Source organism: Gouania willdenowi, chromosome 4, assembly GCF_900634775.1.
Source record: "Gouania willdenowi chromosome 4, fGouWil2.1, whole genome shotgun sequence".
NCBI classification, from domain to species: Eukaryota; Metazoa; Chordata; class Actinopteri; order Blenniiformes; family Gobiesocidae; genus Gouania; species Gouania willdenowi.
Window position 1 is genome coordinate 13,982,505 of NC_041047.1, and position 19,329 is coordinate 14,001,833.

General features: G+C 36.0%; 1 protein-coding gene across 3 annotated transcripts; it reads left to right on the forward strand.

Annotated features, from left to right (window-relative positions):
• The first annotated feature begins 4,904 nt into the window (after positions 1–4,904).
• tbxa2r (thromboxane A2 receptor) lies at positions 4,905–18,771 on the forward strand. Of its 3 annotated transcripts, XM_028444543.1 has the most exons (5): positions 4,905–4,974; positions 5,063–5,143; positions 10,322–11,173; positions 15,532–15,676; positions 17,504–17,783. In XM_028444543.1, the coding sequence occupies exons 3-5, from the start codon at positions 10,388–10,390 to the stop codon at positions 17,635–17,637; spliced, it is 1,065 nt and encodes a 354-aa protein (XP_028300344.1). In that variant the 5' UTR covers positions 4,905–4,974; positions 5,063–5,143; positions 10,322–10,387; the 3' UTR covers positions 17,638–17,783. The 3 variants fall into 3 exon arrangements, with proteins under 3 accessions (XP_028300344.1, XP_028300342.1, XP_028300343.1); XM_028444541.1 differs by lacking the exon at positions 15,532–15,676 and having other exon boundaries at positions 17,504–18,771; XM_028444542.1 differs by lacking the exon at positions 15,532–15,676 and having other exon boundaries at positions 4,925–4,974; positions 5,060–5,143; positions 17,504–18,771.
• The last annotated feature ends 558 nt before the right edge of the window (positions 18,772–19,329 follow it).

The following is a 19,329-nucleotide window of genomic DNA, read 5'->3' on the forward strand; positions in this document are numbered from 1 at the left end:
AAGAAATTTTATTTTTTCAAATGAATTTGGGAAAACTAATGAAAACTTTTGACCACTGGGGGTAGCCTGCCACCGCAAACTGCACGTATGGCAAAGCCATTTGATTGTTAACCACTGAAAGACATTTGCTTTTTCAGTATACAGATCTGTTTGTGTTTAATGACACTGAGTCTCCGCACTGTACACTCACAGCACGAGTCATGGCTTTCACTTCAAGTATTTGGCCGCTTTTGTTCCAACACGCCTGAAAAGATAGATATGTAGAAAGATAAAGGCTGAGCTCTTTTTAAGCTGAGTTCATGTCTGAGAGGACAGAAGACCATCTGGATTATACAGTGGAATTGATATTCAGTTTTACGGCAAGATTTGAGGAAGATAGAGAATTTCCTTTGTAATGTCAGCCTACAATGGGAGGAGAGTTTTGCCACAGGGATGATTTTCAGGCTGGAGTTGAGTCAAAGGTCACTTTAGTTTGTAGGTTTCCCACTGCTCTGCTTATTAGAGTCAAAATAAAACCTCATGCTGCAGGCTGGGGGTGTAGATAGATGCATGTCAGCTAAAAATAATGTATAATAGATTGACGGTGCATTTTTGCATGTGTGGGTTTCCTTGCCTGAGATTTATTTATTTATGTATAAAAAATGAAACAGCTGACTTTCTATTAATGACTTTCCACTGGCAGACTTTCCTGTCTAAAAAAACCCCCCATCAAACTACTTTCTGCCAGCATCAAAGAAACCATCTTAATTGGAGCTCCTCACATTCTAAAAAGCAAACTTCTTTACATTAATCAATGTTTGATCTGGTATATTTTCATAATGAATATGTCCTTTTTGAAGCAAGGAAGTGGATTTATCTGGTCTATACATTTAATCTTTGATAATCTGAAGAAAAAAAAGAAACCCTTGTTAATGTTACGGACTGTAGTGTGTGTGTGTGTGTGTGTGTGTGTGTGTGTCTGCTTCATCTGTAGCAGTTGTGCAGATGAGGGCAGCAGGTGTCCAATCACAGACCTGTATACTAAAGGAGCAGCTCGAGCGTTGGTGAGGGCCGATGGGTTGCCAGTGTGAGTGTGTAGTTTATGGTTTTTTATTATACCTTTGTGGGGACCGTATGCCAAATGCTGTTTGGGGTCCCCAGTTCTTATTACTGCATATAGAGATCCAAACCCATTAGATCAGTGGTTTTCAAACCTTTTTTGGATGTTCCCCACTTTGAACGAAGGTGGACTTTCAAGCCCCACCTGCAGAGGTGACAAGTAACAAAGTACAAATACCTATTATTGTTATTGTTATCATTAATATCAGTATTATCTATCCTACTTTATTTTCTACTACTGTAATATGTGTGTATCTGATCCCTATTTTTAACAGTCTTTTACTTAAATATACACTTACTTATTGTTTAGTATTTCTTTAGTCTTTGTTAACGTTTTTATTCTTTTATTTGTAATTTTTTTTTTTTTCTGTGGCTGTAACATAAACAATTTCCCCCTCTGATTAATAAAAGAATTCTGATTCTGATTAAGTCGTTTTTTCTGTACTTTAATTGAATATCTATTTTTTTGGCAGCTTTTTACTTTTACTCCTGACTTTTTTTTAAACAAATCTGTACTTTTGACTCTTTACATTTTAAAAATGAATAGAAAAAATAGAATTGATCTTTATTGTCATTGCAACAGGTATAACGGGATTTAAAAGTGCCATCCAGTGCCAACACAATTATATAAATACAATAAATAAGCAATACAAATCAGTTAAAAACCCATCACATAACTGCATTTTTATCCTGTTTTTTGGGGGGAATTATGTCCTGCAATATTGATATTTAAACCCTTTTGATCCAGGAGAAAAAATATAGCTGTCAAAAACCTACTAAGCTAATGACTAAATTAAATTAACAATGATTAACAATGATTGAAAGTGTAAAAAATGTGGGGTTTTTTTCACTTTTTAGGGAAATGCATGGGGAGATCATTCTCATAAACAACAAAATATTTATTTTTTTTACTGTTAAGTGAATCCCAGAGAAAATGAAGTCCTGTTATGAAACTGGGCGGAAAGTAAATGTGTGTCACAGATGTTTTCTTCCCGGTGCTAATCACATCAGTTTTGAATATATCAGATTTAGCTGACGCGGCAGTTGCTTTTGTCAGATTGTCAATCACTGTGAATCAGATATATTACACTGCTGTGGACACATTTCATCCAATTGGATCAAGTGATTGAATGCATTCAGCCTTCAGCTCTATGGAGATATGCTACATATACTGTACCATTAGAGTAATGAGAAGGAAAATATTAATATGTTAAAAGGTGGACGTCACGGTATACTATGCACACTATAAACTATGTGTATGATGTGGGACGCGAGAGAAGAGCAGAGGAGACACAGCAGACAGGAGGAATGTCTGTGTCTGTCTGAGAGGGAGAAGAAGAAGAAAAAGAACAACTCCGCTGTGGGAGATGAAATTACTGTATTTCTGTTGTCCTACTATGGTCAAACCTGATTGTATGTGTGTATGGCAATGAAATTACTCAGAATCCTTTTACGGTATTAGCCTGAGTGGAGCTTAAGAGCCACAGAGTGAACAAGGAAAACAAAAGGATCAGAGCCCATCACTTCCACTGTATGTCATTTAGACTTAATGATAGAGACTTGATGGATACATGCAACCTGAATGGTAATGTTGACGGGTGTTTCCGACCGGTGCGCAGATGGATAATGGCTTTAATATTCAGTTTCCAATGGCAAAGAGGCAGTAATGAGAGAGTAATGATACAAGACAACATCACATGCATGCACAAGGTCATTTGAAGGTGCATTGGGTGAGTCTACGGCTCCTCAAAAGTCTAATTACTAAAAGTTTTTCCCTCTTCATTCTGTCTGCACAGCTCTATGCCAGGGTTGGGGTCAATTACATTTTTCAGGTACAATTACGTTTTCAATTACTAAAGTTTAATTACGGTTCCTGAGCCTGAATAAATAACCTAATAAAAGTCACTGTGTTAGCTTTCCGTTAGCGTCTCTTACGATAAAGGGTCCTAAATCAGCTGTAAAACACTGAAAACCAATATATATCATTTAATTTATTTCCTATCTATTGGTTACCTTGTTAGGCTTTGTAATAAATGAAAATATAGATATTAATATTTTTGGTGTGGGCATCTGAGCCTTTTTTGTGTCAGTACACCCCTCGATTTATATATTTTTTAAATGGTAAAGTGTGGGAAAGCTTGATATGAGACACATTTTAATAATTGTTCACTACACATGTGTAAAACTGTACATCTGTAACATGGCTCCACAGTTCAGCGTTAAATTAGAATTGACCTATTGTTTTTTATTGAATTTTCATGGCAATTACAATTACAAAGTCAATTATTTAAAGTAAATTACAATTTCATTATGATGATGACATCAACAGATTTTTTAAATTACAATTACAATTGACACCAACCCTGTTCCATGCCATCATGTATATAGTAATGTACAAGAGAAAATTGGTGTATTTGAGATGCGATATTGAGAAGTGAAAGTAGAGATGAAAAAAAAAACAACTGCTGACGTGATGTTCATTAAGGGGAATGAAAGTGTTTTAAAAATTTTAATTTATTCATCAGATGAAGTGTAAATTTTGATCAACCTGTTAATTAACTCGTAGGTTTTGGTTCATGAACTTGTTTTCATATTTTTTTATTGTAACAAAACAGAATTTTCCCCTATCAGTGTGTGTATTTATGTGTGACTTGTTTTCAGCATTTTCTGACTAGTTTAGGCTTGTTTTTCTGGACTCTTTATCCAACGCTGTCACAAGAAATCACTTTTTCTCTTTTCTCGTTTTTTTCCCCAACGGCTTTAGCACATTTATTTTCCTCATGAAAAGAGCCTCATCAGTGAGCCCAATGTTAGTAGAGAGGCTTTTGTGACTCTGCAGATGTTTCTACCCATGTGTGTTTTTCTTTAATCAATTTCACAAGACATGAAGTTGGGAATGACTGTTTTGGGTTATAGAGACTTTTTTTGTTTAGTAAACCAAAAAACATTTAGTGTTTTAGACAGTCAGACAGATTTTCTCAGTAGTGAATCATAGCATTGTACCAAGCAAATGATTAAATACCTATAAAAACTAAAATATCAGGTGTTTACATGACTTTTCATCTTAGTGACTGGTAGTACATTTTATTTTTTTAATTTGGCTTTTGTCCAGGGAGATTTAATGTCATTTCTTACTTGATCCTTTCTAAAATTGACTGTATCTTTTTTATTCCAATTTCTATTTTTGATTGTGATTTATGTCATATCACTATTGGATGGTATTAGTATGTGTTTAATATAGCACAATTGATCTCTGAATTGGTACGTGTAAAATTCAGTGCTAATTCAATTAGTACTAAGTACTTTTGTATTATATATAGGGATACACAATTAATCAAATTTTAATCTTGATTTTGGCTGCCATGATTAAATAAACTTGATCGTCTGCAATATTTACATTTATAATTCAGTTAGCCTTTGGTACATTTTAAATTCTTGGGTTAATTTTTTTTAATCGATATTAATTTTTTTTACTATAATTCTTTTTTAAAGCTTCATTTTTCACTGTAAACTGTACACATTGTTTAAAAGTAGTGAAATAAAAACATTTTTTTTTTTTTTTTTTTTTTTCACCAAAAATGATAAATAATTGTGATTATAAATGTGATTACAATATTGATCAAAATAATTGTGATTATCATTTTGGCCATTATCGTGCAGCCCTAATTAATATATATATATATATATATATATATATATATATATATATATATATATATATATATATATTAAATAACTGGTATATTTCCATAGTCCTTCCCCTTTGTCTTCTGGGAGGAGTGAGCTGAGCAAAAGGAAGTGTTGCTGAAAAAGAACAGATGAGTATCAGAGCTGCTGCTGAAGTCAACACAACTGGTAGAAAATAGTTGATCCTGGGTGACTGCTGATTTTATTCTTATTTTTGTTTGATTGTCAACACATATTTCCCTCTTTGTCTTATGAATTCTCTGTGTTTCATCAGCAGTAGTAAATCCTGCAAGAGCGCAGAGATGACTTGAATGGGGTAAAAACTTTGAAGCCGACAGGAAAGAGTTCTTCTTTGATGGTAAGACTGCAGCCACTCAAACATTAGAGATAAGATGTGCAAAAAAAAGTTTTTTTGTTTTTTTTTTTAATTGTTTGCCAGAGTTTTCTCTATCATATCATGTTTGTTAGTTTGCACTGCAGAAAGATGCATTATTTTAACATTTATGGCTTATTTCATACATCCCAAAATCGTGTTGTGAATGTTAAAGTATCATTAACTAAACAGACACATTAACCGACAGACCAAATACTTCACCGTGCATGAGGAGCCTCTCACAATAACAAGTTAGTTTCCTTAAACTAACATTTTCACACATCCTTGTGAGTCATCCTTATAGAAAATATCTGACTGAGAGGAGTATGCTTTGGTGCTATTTACAGTTAGTTAATAAACCATGACAACTGACAGTGACCAGGTTTGGGGAGTGTTTTTTACTCCCACAGATGTGATGCACATGTTTAAATGAGAACCAGATTTCTGGCTCATTGAGCATATAACCTTTTTGGTGAGTACTTTTGCACAAATAGAAGTTTTCAACATGTTGGGATTTACAAACAGTATAGTATAGTTGCAAAAAAAGAAGACAAATGTATTAATGCTTTGTTAAACAGATTGAAATTTTTGTCATATATGTTATTCTTGTATTCATCATTTACTGCCTGTTAGAGTTGAAATGGCCCTGTTATGAACTGGCGCCCCCGTCTAGCGCCCAATGGAAATAGGCTCCAGCAGACCCCCGCGACCCTGAAAAAGAGCAAGCGGGTCAGAAAACGGATGGAGAGTTGAAATGTCACAAAAATTGCAAGTTATCAGCCTCCTCTAGTGGAACAATGGGAATGATGGGATTGTTTTGTTTAGTTTTCCCAAAATACGGTACCTAACGGCTTAATTTTCGCAAGAGATTACAACATATTGAAATCTAGACTTATAGTCCAAGTACTATTCGTTACAAGGTGTATTATTTAAATGCATTCATCTCTGAACTATCAGTTAACATTTCAATGCTAAACATAGAAAAATTTATTACAAGGGTTTTAAAAAACTTCTGTTTAAAAAAAAAAAAATTATTTTGAAGAAATTGTTTATTTTTAGTTAACACTTCACTTGAACTTTTATACATAAGGCTGACATTACGCTGTCATTATTTGTCATTAGCATGAGTAATTAAGACACCTTTGGAGCTATGTTGGAATTTTTTAGGGATTCAGTGTAACAAACACTTAATAACAGCCTTCATGTCACCTTATCTATGCTAATGATAGGTGTCATGTCATAATAATGACAGTGTAATGTCAGCCTTATGTATGAAACTTCAAGTAAAGAATAAATAAATCCTTTTATTTAGAATAAATAGTAATATTAAAAGTGCTTTCTTTGCAGAAATTAAGACTAGTTACCATAGTGTTACCAGTCACATGACGGGTCTACCTTGGACTGGACACCGGTCCGTCAGTGTGCCTACATACATGTTTTTGACTGTCGAAAGAAACTGAGGAAAACAGAGAAAACACCCATACAAACACATGAGAATATGCAGACTCCAGATAGGTGCAGAGTTAAACTAGAGTGCTCTGGTTGCAAAGTAGAGTTGCTATTAAAATAAATAAAATAAAATTAAATTAATTCTATACTGAACAAAGAAAGGGAAACAATCTTGTTCGTACTTGTTTCAAAAGTTCCTCAGAGACTTGGCAGTTTTCTGTTGTATCATCATCAACTCTACAAAATATATATATTTTTATTTATGTATTTTATTTCAGCGGTCTTCACAAACAAACAAAAATAGTACAGAACAAACACTCAATTGTCCAATTCATCCACCGAAAGGGTGTCGGTTGAAGCAAAGCTTACATATATATATTTAAACAGTATCTACCCCATCACAACAAAACAAAACAAGGTTCTCTACATAATTTCACACACAAAAAATATTTAACTTATATTACTATTTTCACAATATACATTCAATATATATTCTGCACAAGTTCTATATATACAGTTTATACACTCATTACAAACATATGTACATACATTTACACATGAATGTATATGATATGTACATAATAATAGTAAACTATTTCATAATTATGACACAAATATCATCATTTATTTTATAATTAATAATAATGTTTTTTAATGTTCCCTGTATAGGCCAATTCTAGGCCCTACAACCTTAAGTTTATAAGGTCAATGAAGTCTGTAATAGCATTGATTAAAGTATTTCTAATCATAATCCTTCTAACAGACTAATGGAGTATATTAATTATGGTCAGTAGTTAGTATTTTACCTTGACAGACAAATATTCTCCCCACAAACCACAATGAACCTGCACTTGTACCATCATGTCTCATCTTTTATTATTTATGAATGCACAAATTATACTCAGACTGCCCTAATAAGGATCAACACTCAGTTTGTATCTTTAAACCGATGCTCTTTGTGCAAGTCTAAGGCTTGTCTTCTGAGTCTGTGGTTTCCCGTCAGTCTGATTTGGACAAACGTTTGACCGCTTCACTGAAACAATGTTCGAGATGAAATATTAATTGTAGATGCCAAGAAGCACTTTTGGCTAATGGAGCTTTCAAATAGTTTCCAAGTTATGGAGGAGTCGGCGCCAAGCGTCTCTCTCCATATGGAATAAAGTGACTATAGTAGGATATGCAATGGCAAGTGTGCAAAATTATGTCAGAAATCACACATTTTTTTAATGCAATAGTGCATTTATTTTCCTCAAACACATTTAAAATCAGTGTTTTAATTTTCCTCATAGTTTTTGCCGACTACAATTTATAATGAGACTATGACTAACTATGACACAATCTATTTTCATTATCTAACAAAAAATGAAACTATAATGTTCACATGGAATGAAATCCGGTCAGAACTGAGTTTCGATTTGGAAGGTATCCAATCAAAACTACGTTTGGTGCGTGGAAAAGGAAGTAATCTGATTATGTTTGTGCAAGTAAGATGGCTCAGACTATGATTAAAACTAAATCCAATCTTCAACCTAAACACGATCACACGAACCATAAAAGGAAAATACAAGTTTTAGAGAAAATGTATAAACCAGACACACAATGAAGTAGGGGAATTCCAAAAACACACACCTGCTTTCTGGTTTTTTTATGGTGAACTTAAAAGTTACCAGGAAATGGTTTGGATTTTTCTTTGCTTAGAAGCGTGTGAAACTACTGTATGTATAGTTTCTGCACAGAGTTGCGGTCAACCATAAATGTCTTCTTTTCTTTATCTGCTCTGATTTTAAGAGGACATGTATGTGATAAGAACAACAATATCTTGTTGGCCACATAGTTGAAACCTATTTCCTCTGTATGATCTAATAAATATTACTAAATGAGGATATCATCTGCCCAGCACAGGATGCAGATGCAATTTCTGGTAAAAACGGAAAAGATCTCGCTTTCATTTTCATTTTTATGGCAACACACAAGGGACATACTGTAGTCTGAGAATCTTCTGTTGTTATATATCCTGCTTATACGCAATGGTGTTTGTTTTTATTAGTCTTCTAAATTTCCAGAAAATCTCCAACAATTAAACAGACACAAAAAAAAGTAGACAATTTACAAAAATGTGACCTCATCAGCCACTGTGCACTGACTAACGGTAAATTAGTGTCAGCATAATGACAGGAAGTTACACCCACACTAGACTTATATGATCTCTGTTTATTATCCAGTGTCACCCTAGACTCCTATACATAATCTTCTGAACAATGCTGCTAAACACATCCTTTAATTCAAATAATAAAATGCTGTCCTGGATTCAAACTGTTGCATGACCATTAGAGCCCAGAAACATAACACAGTGTGTTTATCTCCACAATGTATTTCCTGCCAGGAAACGTCAACTCTATTGCACTCGGTGTGTTTCTATTTCATGTCCCTCATTCCATCTACGCCTCATGCTGTCAGTGTATTAAAAGTATCGCCTTCATTTGGGCTTTACTAAAACTACCTTAAGATACCTTGGATCATGGGCGTCAAAATCAGGTTTACATGATCCCTGCTCCAATATTATTCAAATAAAGCTGTTATAATGCAGCGCAGTAGAAAGACTATTATGGAGCCTCTCCTTGCAACCACACTTTCATCACAGTGGGGGCCACAAAAATCTGATTATATTTGATCCGAGGGCCACATTATCAACATTCATGTCAGCATTTATAATAATGACCAATCAGAGCATTAATACAGGGAAGACCAATACGTTTCTGTTGTCATTGTATGTGTTTTTGGTGTCATTTATTGTTTTGTTTTATTTACTTGTGGTCGTTTTGTGTAAAAAAAATTCTCATTTTGTGTTGTCGTTTTGTGTGTTTCAGAAGTCATTTAGCATATTTTACTTCAATTTGTTTTATTGTTTTTTTGCTTTGTGTGTTATGAGCCAATTTGTGTATTTTTGTTGTCCTTTTGGAGACATTTTTTGTGTATTCGTTTTCAGTGTAAATTTGTTGTTGTTGTTGCTGTAATTTTGTACGTGTTTTTAACTCATTTTGGGCCTTTACTTCAGGGCCGCACGTGGCCCCCGGGACGCCAGTTGCCCATGTCTGCTCGAAACAATAAACAAAGGCAGAAACCAGAGTAGCTGTAGAAAAGCAATGTGAGCATAAATTCATATGGCGCCACAGTTAGTCTATATTTCACTAATTATTTGGTCAATAACTTCAGAATTGTACACATTCTGCTTACAACCATCAACAATAACTCAATCAATCAGCTTTATTGTCTAGCATTTTGGAACTGAAGTGCTAATTATGATCCGTATGCAGGCTATACACCACAGATAGAGAGGGGATGGGGTTGCTTTTTATGAAAAGACACTGAGAAGCACTTTAGCGTGCCCTTTTCCATCATTTTCATAATGGATGGGTGACTGGAGGTCAATTTTCAGCACCAGTGGTTTTGTTACTTGCATCATTGTAAATGTGGATAAGGATCATTTAGCAGAAGAGTAAACAGATTAGCTGTGGCTCAAAGGGTTTTATTCTGGGAGTGCTGTGAGAAGCTCAATTCTGTGGAACATCCTTATTAGCTTAAGAATTTTGAATTACGTTTGCACTAAGCATAACCAACACATTTAATTTGGGTTGTATAGTATGGGTTATTTATGTATACTTAAACAATGCACGAAGCCAAACTGGACTATTTTTTGTTCTGTGTTTTTTGTAGGTAAAAAGGAAGAATGAAACTTCTCCATTCGTATGATCTCTGAATCATCTGAAACACCTGACGACCATGAACTCCTCGCAAAACAACACGGCCCTCTGCTTCTCCCTGAACAGCCTTCGATTCAAGTATCCGCCCACAATTGCTTCAATTTACTATTCATCCATCTTCAGTACTTTAGGCCTAACTTCTAATCTCATCGCCTTCATTGTTCTTCTCAAGTCCTTCCGGCGAACGAATAACGGCTTGCGCTCTTCCTTCCTGATCTTCCTGGGCGGTTTGGTCATCACTGACTTCATGGGTCTTCTGGTCACAGGCTCCATTGTTGTCTCCTACTATGTGACCAATTTCAATTGGCGCGAGATAGACCCTCACTGCCACTTCTGCAACTTCATGGGAATGTCAATGGTCTTCTATGGACTCTGTCCTCTGCTGCTTGGTGCCACCATGGCAGTGGAGCGTTTCATTGGTATCAACCGTCCATTCGCTCGTTCCACCAATATGTCTAAAAGACGGACAGTCAACATGGTGCTTATGGTGTGGTTTAGCGCTGGTTGCATTGCCCTACTGCCCCTTACAGGCATCGGGAGCTACCACATTCAGATTCCTGGTTCCTGGTGTTTTTTCAACATTAGCTCTGAAGGGACTGACTTGGCCTTCTCTCTTCTCTTCTCCCTGGTGGGACTGATGAGCATCTTCACATCGTTTTTGCTGAACACTGTAAGCGTGGTGACCCTCATTAGGGTGTGTTGTGGAGGAGACAGAACACAGCGCCGACGCGACCACGAAGTGGAGATGATGGTTCAGCTAATCCTGATTATGACCATTGCCTCAGTGTGCTGGTGCCCACTACTGGTGAGTCTTTTCTTCATCAACCACATCTGTACTGACTATCTGGAGCAGGGCGGCCCGCTATTTTTCAGCACGCAATATATCTTTACATCAGGGGTGTCAAACTCATTTTAGTTCACGGGCCAAATACGGAGCTGTTTGATCTCAAGCGGGTCAGAGATTTTATGCTGGAAAATGAATAATTTCAACATTATTGTGCCTAGTTTGCACCTCTATATATACATAAAATACAAAATAAGTAATAAACCTACAATATCCTAGCAATAAGTAATAGATATCAGTCTCTAAAGGATTGTCACTTTAAATTTCCTCGATTTTGGGACCAATTTGTATTTAATTAAGGAAAATAATATGTAATAATTTGAGGAAAATTTTGTAAAAATTTTGAACTTTTTTTCAACACCTTAACACTAAAAATGACTGCAATCATGTGATATAAGCACCGGGAGTGTTGAGTTTCATTTACAGCATTATTTGTGTTTTCTTTGTAATTACTTGCTCCTGCGGGCCAAATTGCATGCTCCAAACGGCCAGATTTGGCCCCCGGGCCATGAGATTTCCGCACGTGTTTTAGATAGTCATAGTGATAAACAACAACCTGACTTTATCTAGTGTGCACGCTGATCAGAGTGTGAAAGACTCCCATCACTGCACTTGCTCTTTAATTCCCAAGTCATTAGTGATTATTAGCGCACATCACTGTGGTGGGGGTGCACTATCTGTGTCAACTGGGGACAAAATCCTTTGGCAGAAGAAGTTTTTCAAAAATAAAGTACAGACTTTGTGAAAAAGTTTACTAAATGATTAGTAAATGCCTATAAATGCCATCACATACCAGTAGAAGCAATTTGTTCCACATGTTACAAAAATGAAATTATTGGCTACAGGCTAGATTTTCTCAGGTGGTTTGAGGTTATTTCTTGATTGCTGGGTTTACCTCGATATACCATGTGGTCGTCTTCTATAGTCTACATCAGAACACCGTTTCTTGTACACATACAGTATCTATTGGAAAATTAATAAATAACTGGTATTCCAAGATGGAAATTGGAGCAACTGATATATTGTGAGTAACACACATGAATCAGTTGGATTTAAGATGACTGGATTGGGGTCTTTCCTGTTTTTAAAGACTGGTAACTGTTTTGTGAAATGTGTTGCTAAGCCTTGAGGAAAACGGGGCCTTTTTGCTACTAATGAACAGTGAGGAGAGCAGGACGTTAACAAGAGGAAATGTTTTGGCAATTATAACATTCAGCCTTATCTGCTCCTTCAAAGTGGCTACACAGCTTGCACTGGTCTATTTTTAACAGTTCTGCATACAACTAAAAATGATGATGATACACTATTTTGCACGTTTATTATTCTTATTTAAGCAAATGTAAGAAGAAAAAAGAAAAGGTGCTTTAAAAAAAAAAAAAAGCAACAAAAGCTTGGTGTATTTTTATAACCTTTCTATGAGATGAATTTATGATGTTTAAAATTGTCTGTGTGGACCCATAGAGTTAAGAGACATGATGGTTCTAAATGTATTGAGCCCTTTTGTCTTGTTAACTTGTTATTGTCCACCACAGGGCCGTCTCTAGGCCTAGTAACCTTTAGGGTTTAAATCTCTCTGACAGGAGCATGTTTCCTTTCCCTTTCCCTTAAAGAATGCACTGTGATGATAAGCTTTGTCAGAGAACTTGTAATTTTATTCATGAGGTAGAAGTGGCACTTTTATCCACTGTCGTCATTTATCTTTCCTTTGAATACCATTACGAGACTAACAATTTCCCTCAACAAAAACAATTGTATAATCCAGAGTCTAAACTCAGACATTAGGTCCTCTTTCCTCTGCTATGTCTATGCTTCATTTCATCTCAACTTGCTTTTAAACTCCCTGACCTCAATGGTTTTCTGGTCTTGCTTTGGATCAAAGCGCCCCTTAAATCTCCTTTTCAGATAACAGGGATCAGGTCTGAAGCTTCGTTCCTTCAAAGGAATCATTACTGGTACGAACAGATAAGTGATGTCAAAAACCAAAAGATTAACCTGTTTGTTCAACATGTCTGAGTAAAACACTATTCATTACAAGCATTTTATTTTCACTGTTGATTCCTGATGTGTGGGCTGTGGGTTCCTGGTTGATCCTGAATGTACTGCAAATGGACAATGAAACGTCAATTCAAATCCAGGGCATTTTAAAGGGATCCTCCACTGTTTTTACAAATGTGGCCTAAAACCTTAGAAGATTTATGCCTAACACATTATTTTGCACCATATTCCTGTCATTCATTTTTAAAACTGGGACTACTTTAACCTGTGCTCCGCCATGTTGAAATGACGTCATTGGTGACGTGATTAGCTCCTCTTAGTACATTGATTTCTATGGGATCATTTAGCAGTTACTTGTGTAGCTTTGGGTTGCTCTAACAATCAGTAAAACATAAAAAAAAAAAGTTGATGTAAACCTCATTTGTTTACTGAGAGATGATAAACTAAAACCGTGACCCAAAAAAATCTGTGGCCACAGGGGGTGACAGTTCCCACTCTGCTGTTTTGTATACGCCATTAAAGGTGCAGTCCGCAACCCTCAAACATTCCAAAGTCCCTCCCTCAGAGGAGCTAACAAGCTAATGTTAGCCCAACAGCAACATAGCAGTAATATAACTGTTAAAAGCATATTACTGAGAGAGAGCATATTCTCTCTCTCAATGTGCACACACCACTCTATCAGCAGCAGCAGCAGCAGCAGCAGCAACACAGTGTCACTTACAGCAGCACACAAGGAGGCTGCGGTGAGAGCAGCGCGCGCACAAACAACACATGCACTACAGAGTTCTAGTGTAACAATTACAAATTAAACATACTGTAAATCAAGTAATTACCTTTTAAGCAGAAAAGTCGCTAATTCCATGTTCTACTCCTCCAGACCATACACTGTCAGAAAGACGGTGCTCCAGCCACCGGAAAGTCGCAAGGACTGTGAGCAACAGCTGTCAGATAGTCCATCAAACACAATCCTGGCTCTGATTGGTTCTTTTTGCTCGGTCACGGTACATTCTGGCAATCTGCCAATGGCTGCAGGAGCAGCAGGGGCGACTCAATGACTAGTTTCATATAAAGCTGTCCTTACATGACCATGGTCCCATTGAGGTATTGTGTGACTGCTTAGAAAAAGTAAACTGCTGGATGAGTGAAAACTTCCTTCAACTAAACCATGACAAGACGGAGGTGATTGTCTTTGGTAACAAGGAAAAGAGGACTGCTGTCAGCAAGTATCTTGAGTCTCGATCTTTAAAAGCTAAAGACCAAGTCAAAAACCTTGGTGTTCTGATTGACTCAGATCTTACATTCAGCAGTCAGATCAAATCTATCACAAAAACAGCCTTCTACCACCTAAAGAACATCTCCAGAGTGAAAGGTTTAATGGCTCAGAAAGATCAGGAGAAACTGGTCCATGCTTTTATATCCAGCAGACTGGACTATTGTAATGGTCTTCTGACAGGAATCCCCCAAAAGAGCATCAAACAGCTACAGCTGGTTCAGAACGCTGCAGCTCGGGTCTTAACCAGAACAAAGAGGTCAGAGCACATTACTCCAGTTTTAAAGTCTTTACACTGGCTCCCAGTCAGCCTCAGAATAGACTTTAAAGTTCTGCTGCTGGTGTATAAATCTGTGAATGGGTTTGGTCCAGAATACATCAGTGACATGTTAGTCAGGTATGAACCCAGCAGGTCTCTCAGATCTATGGACACAGATCAGATAGTGGAGCCCAGAGTTCACAGTAAACATGGTGATGCTGCTTTTAGTTGTTATGCTGCAAAGAAGTGGAACAAACTGCCAGCGGAGCTGAAGTCAGCATCCAATGTGAACATTTTTAAATCAAAGTTAAAGGCACTTTTTTTTTCTCTACTGCATATGATTGAGAGAGAGATTTTTGGTCATGTTGTTGATGTCATGATGATTTTACTGATGATTTTAATTGATTTTACTGATGATTTTAATTGTTCTTATTGATTTAAATGTTCTTATTGATTTTAAACAATTGAATGTTTTATCATGTAAAGCACATTGAGTTGCCTTGAGTATGAAATGCGCTATATAAATAAATTTGCCTTGCCTTGCCTTGCCTTGCCTTACATAGTGACAGCTTTGCAAATATGGCAAAAAGTCACTTTTATAAGAGTTGCAGACTGCACCTTTAAGAAGAGAAGAAGAGCTCCATGTGCATGTAAATAAAGGCAACCAGGGTTCACTGCAGCTCATTAGAATCAGCAGTGAATCCACTGCTGCGTTGAGCATTCACACACACAAAGAGAAAACAATCTCAGTGAATAAGTCAATGGAATTTATATATTATGTGACACCCTTTGCAGATATACATTCTGATGAGCGTGGTGTCTGCTGCCCCTTTAAGCACTGAGAGACTTTTATTCAGCATACGAATGGCTACCTGCAATCAGATATTTGACCCCTGGATATACATCATGTTTCAAGTGTCCCGGCTAAGGCGAGTAAAAAGTAATAAAAATAAAAAAATAAAAAAAAGCAACAACAAAAAAACATTTAAATATGTTACGTTTTTCTATTGTCACTGTTCACCCGTGTTATGTGTTGGGCTGTTCTGTAGTTCTCACATGAGCCTGTATCACAAACTCATATCTCATCTTTTCCTTGGTGCTTCTAAACCAATCAAAGATATCTTTGAAACGCAGAACTCACCTCAGGATGTTTTTTTTCTTTTCATTATTATTTCATTATTTTACAGTGGAGAACTTCCTTTTGAAGTAGATGTTGGCCACTAATGGCACCTCTCCACAACAAGTTTTGGCACGACTATAGGCTACATAACTCTGCTCAATCATGGTGTGAAGTCATTTTCAGAGGACAGTTTTTCACTAGATGATGCTCCTGGTCAGGGATACAAACACAATTAAAAAAGTCAAAGGATTAGTTTAGTATGTGTAGGAGACCAAATCTATCTTAAGTAACATGTTCCATGTTCAGTTATAACTCAATTACGATTACGGCGACCGACATTTTTTCCAATTACCATTAAAATTACATTTATTGTTATTTTCCCTGAAAGTCAATTACAATTATGTTCTCAATTACTAAAGTCCAAATTCAATGAATCACAATTACTGAACCTTTAATAAATTACCCCACGAAACGGAACCTTCCTTTTGTGTTAGCTTTCTGTTAGCATCTCTTATGATAACAGGTTAGTTTTGACCCATGTCTTAAATTAGCTGTAAAATACACACAAAAAATATTATCTACCATCTAATTTGTGTTTCATCTCTTGGTTTCCTTGTTAGGCTTCCTAATCAATGAAAATATTGGTAATAATGTTTTTGGTGTGGGCGTCTAAGCCTTTTTTCTGTCAGTATACCCCTAGATTTAAATTTTACAAAAAAGATAAAATGATACTTGATATGAAACATTTTAATAATTGTTAACTGTGTAAGCCATAGAACTCTAACATGGTTCCCCAGTTTTGCCTTTAATCATATTGCAGTTTTTATAGAATTTTAATTACAAAGTCAATTATCTGAACCCAATTACAATTTCATTGTGATTACAACAGCAACAGATGATTTTTTTAATTACAATTAAAATTATATTTACTCCATAATTGTAATTAATTATCAATTATGTGATTACAATTATAATTGACCCCAACCCTGGTTATATGTAAAGTAAAATAAGTGCAAAAGTGAAGATTTTGTTGTAAATGTTTTAGTTCTAGCAACAACTTAATAACCAAAAGCTACTGATGCTCTTGTTTGCCGAGCGTTGGAAAAAGGAATATATATATGTGTATATATATATATATTTATATATATTTGGGTGCTGCTCATCCCTTTGCTTGCATCATGCATGTAATTAACAGGCTTTTCAGTGGTTTAATATTTACTGGCATGAAGCATGTCCATTGCCTCCAGCAAAGAAATGAATCTACTACACACTTTACTTTTCGTTAGCATGTTACAGAGGTTTCTGTCTAATGCTAATAAAGCTACGCCTCACATACAAAGCTGCTGCTTAACTAAAACACAGGCTAATTGTGTTACAGCAGGAACTGCCTCAGGAATATTACCCAGCATTCACCTCATAAGCATAATAGATGGGTTGGCTATATTTATTTGCTGTGTTAGCCTACCACGGTATGTTCTTTCTTTTTTACTTTATCATTTTTTCACATATTTTATTCTTTTCATCTGTAATTCATTGTATCTGCTACAAATGTACTTCCTCAGAACTCCATCCCTCACAAACACAATCCTCGTTTTTCTTCCTCTCGTTTCTTCATGGCTGTCTCTCTTTTTATGGCGTCTCCACCAGGTCTTTATTGCTCACACTGGGCTGTCTGGAGGTCCACTTCAAATCAAATACCTCCTGGTGTGGATACGCCTTGCCACCTGGAACCAGATCCTGGACCCGTGGGTGTACATCCTGTTTCGCAGGGCAATATTTAAGAGAATCTTTCCTCGTCTGGACTGGTCCAAAGGCTCCATTATGTCCTTGTACCCATCTGTCAGGGAGACCATACGCAGGTACACAAAAGCCTCACTCACAAGCAACCCGGGCTCAAGTGAAACTCCTGAGACAACGACCACGACTGTGACAGACCTATCATTAAATTCACTATCTCCTTAATTAGCTGGATTAGATGGCCATTGCAGTGAGTTGCATCACTGTTGTACTTCCTGTGGAAAGGAAAAGTTGCACAACTGCATCAAAAATATTGTGGTTGTAAGTATTTTGCTTTTCAGTTATTACACTTTAGAATGAAGATGAAGCAGTCCTGGTTAAACTACATATTTTTTGAAAAAGGCAAAGGTCATTTTAATTAAATCTTGAGCATGACTAGATCAAAAATAAATGTATACTGATTTCATCCCATAGCAAGTATGAAATAGTGCAGCTAATTAAATTATAATGTGTTGGCTCAGGGTGTACCCTGTTTCGCACACAGTAACCCAGAAAAGGCTTAAAGTAGCATACCTTATTAAAAAAAAAAAAAAAAAAAAAAACAGACTTGGAAGATGAAATAAAGTGTCTTTATTCACAAGTAGTTTGTTTTTTGACCTTTAAATGATGAAGTGTATACATCTGTAGTGCATGCAATGTTATTATCTCTGTTTGATGAAAAATTACAGCTTAATTTCTACATTTTTGGTTTGGATATGCAGTGTGGACATTGTGCAATAGCGCCAGTTTTAATGTATATAATTGCTCTAAATATTGTGGCATCACATGCAAATTCCTAAATCACATTTTTCCTTAGTGAATGTTAAAAAGAACCTTGGATGTGCTGTGCACAATGTGACATTGCTCTCCATTATGCAAAAAGAAATCCATGATCATTTAAAATGGACAGGTTACATACTCTTACTTTTAAATGTGATTTTGACTCGATATGCAACGTGGACAGTGTGCAATATCATAAGCTTTCATCTATACTATTAAAATGTTGTTGTGTCACAAACAAATATGTACTCAGTTAACAATCGTCAAAACAAAACACAGCTTGTGGCTAATATGTGTATATGCTAATATTCAATAGAAATAATGAATATGTTGGATGTGCTGTGCACATTGTGACTTGTCAATGTATGGATTAAAAAAAAAAAAAGATGTTTTGTACAAATAAATGAATATCTTATCTAAACTGATAGTCAAGACTCACCTTTGAGCTGAAAGAGCCGGCTCTCCATAAGGTTCCTTCTTAAATATCTTACTTATAGGGATAAACATATTCAAAGCAAAATGTGTGATGTAATAATAACTAATGTAGTGTAAAGATGTGAAGTGTTTCACAAGCTAAATAATACTCCAGGATTCTGGAGTAATACTGTATTTGTTGCATGTGTCTATTATTCATCATCTACTAGAGCAGGTTCTCAACCTTTTCAGCCCGCGAGCCCCCCAAAAAAGGTGCCAGAGACCGGGGGACCGCCACTGTACCTTTAGATGGTTTAACACAGACATGAACATTGAAGAACAGTCATGAGGTGGAAAAGGTGGTTAAATTGGATTTTAAAAACCACAAAATTTGGTTAAAAGTTGCAAATTAAAAGTGGTAGAAAGGGTTCAAAGTGTCAATATTGGCTTAAAAGTGGCAGAAAAAAGTAGGAACAATTAGTTTGAACTGCCAAATAATGGGC

Bases quoted from the DNA above. Each gene is read 5' to 3' on its own strand.
- tbxa2r (XM_028444541.1), top strand. From the start codon at position 10,388: ATGAACTCCTCGCAAAACAACACGGCCCTCTGCTTCTCCCTGAACAGC. The intron at 11,174-17,503 runs GTGAGTCTTTTC...CGTCTCCACCAG, and splicing joins TGTGCTGGTGCCCACTACTG to GTCTTTATTGCTCACACTGG.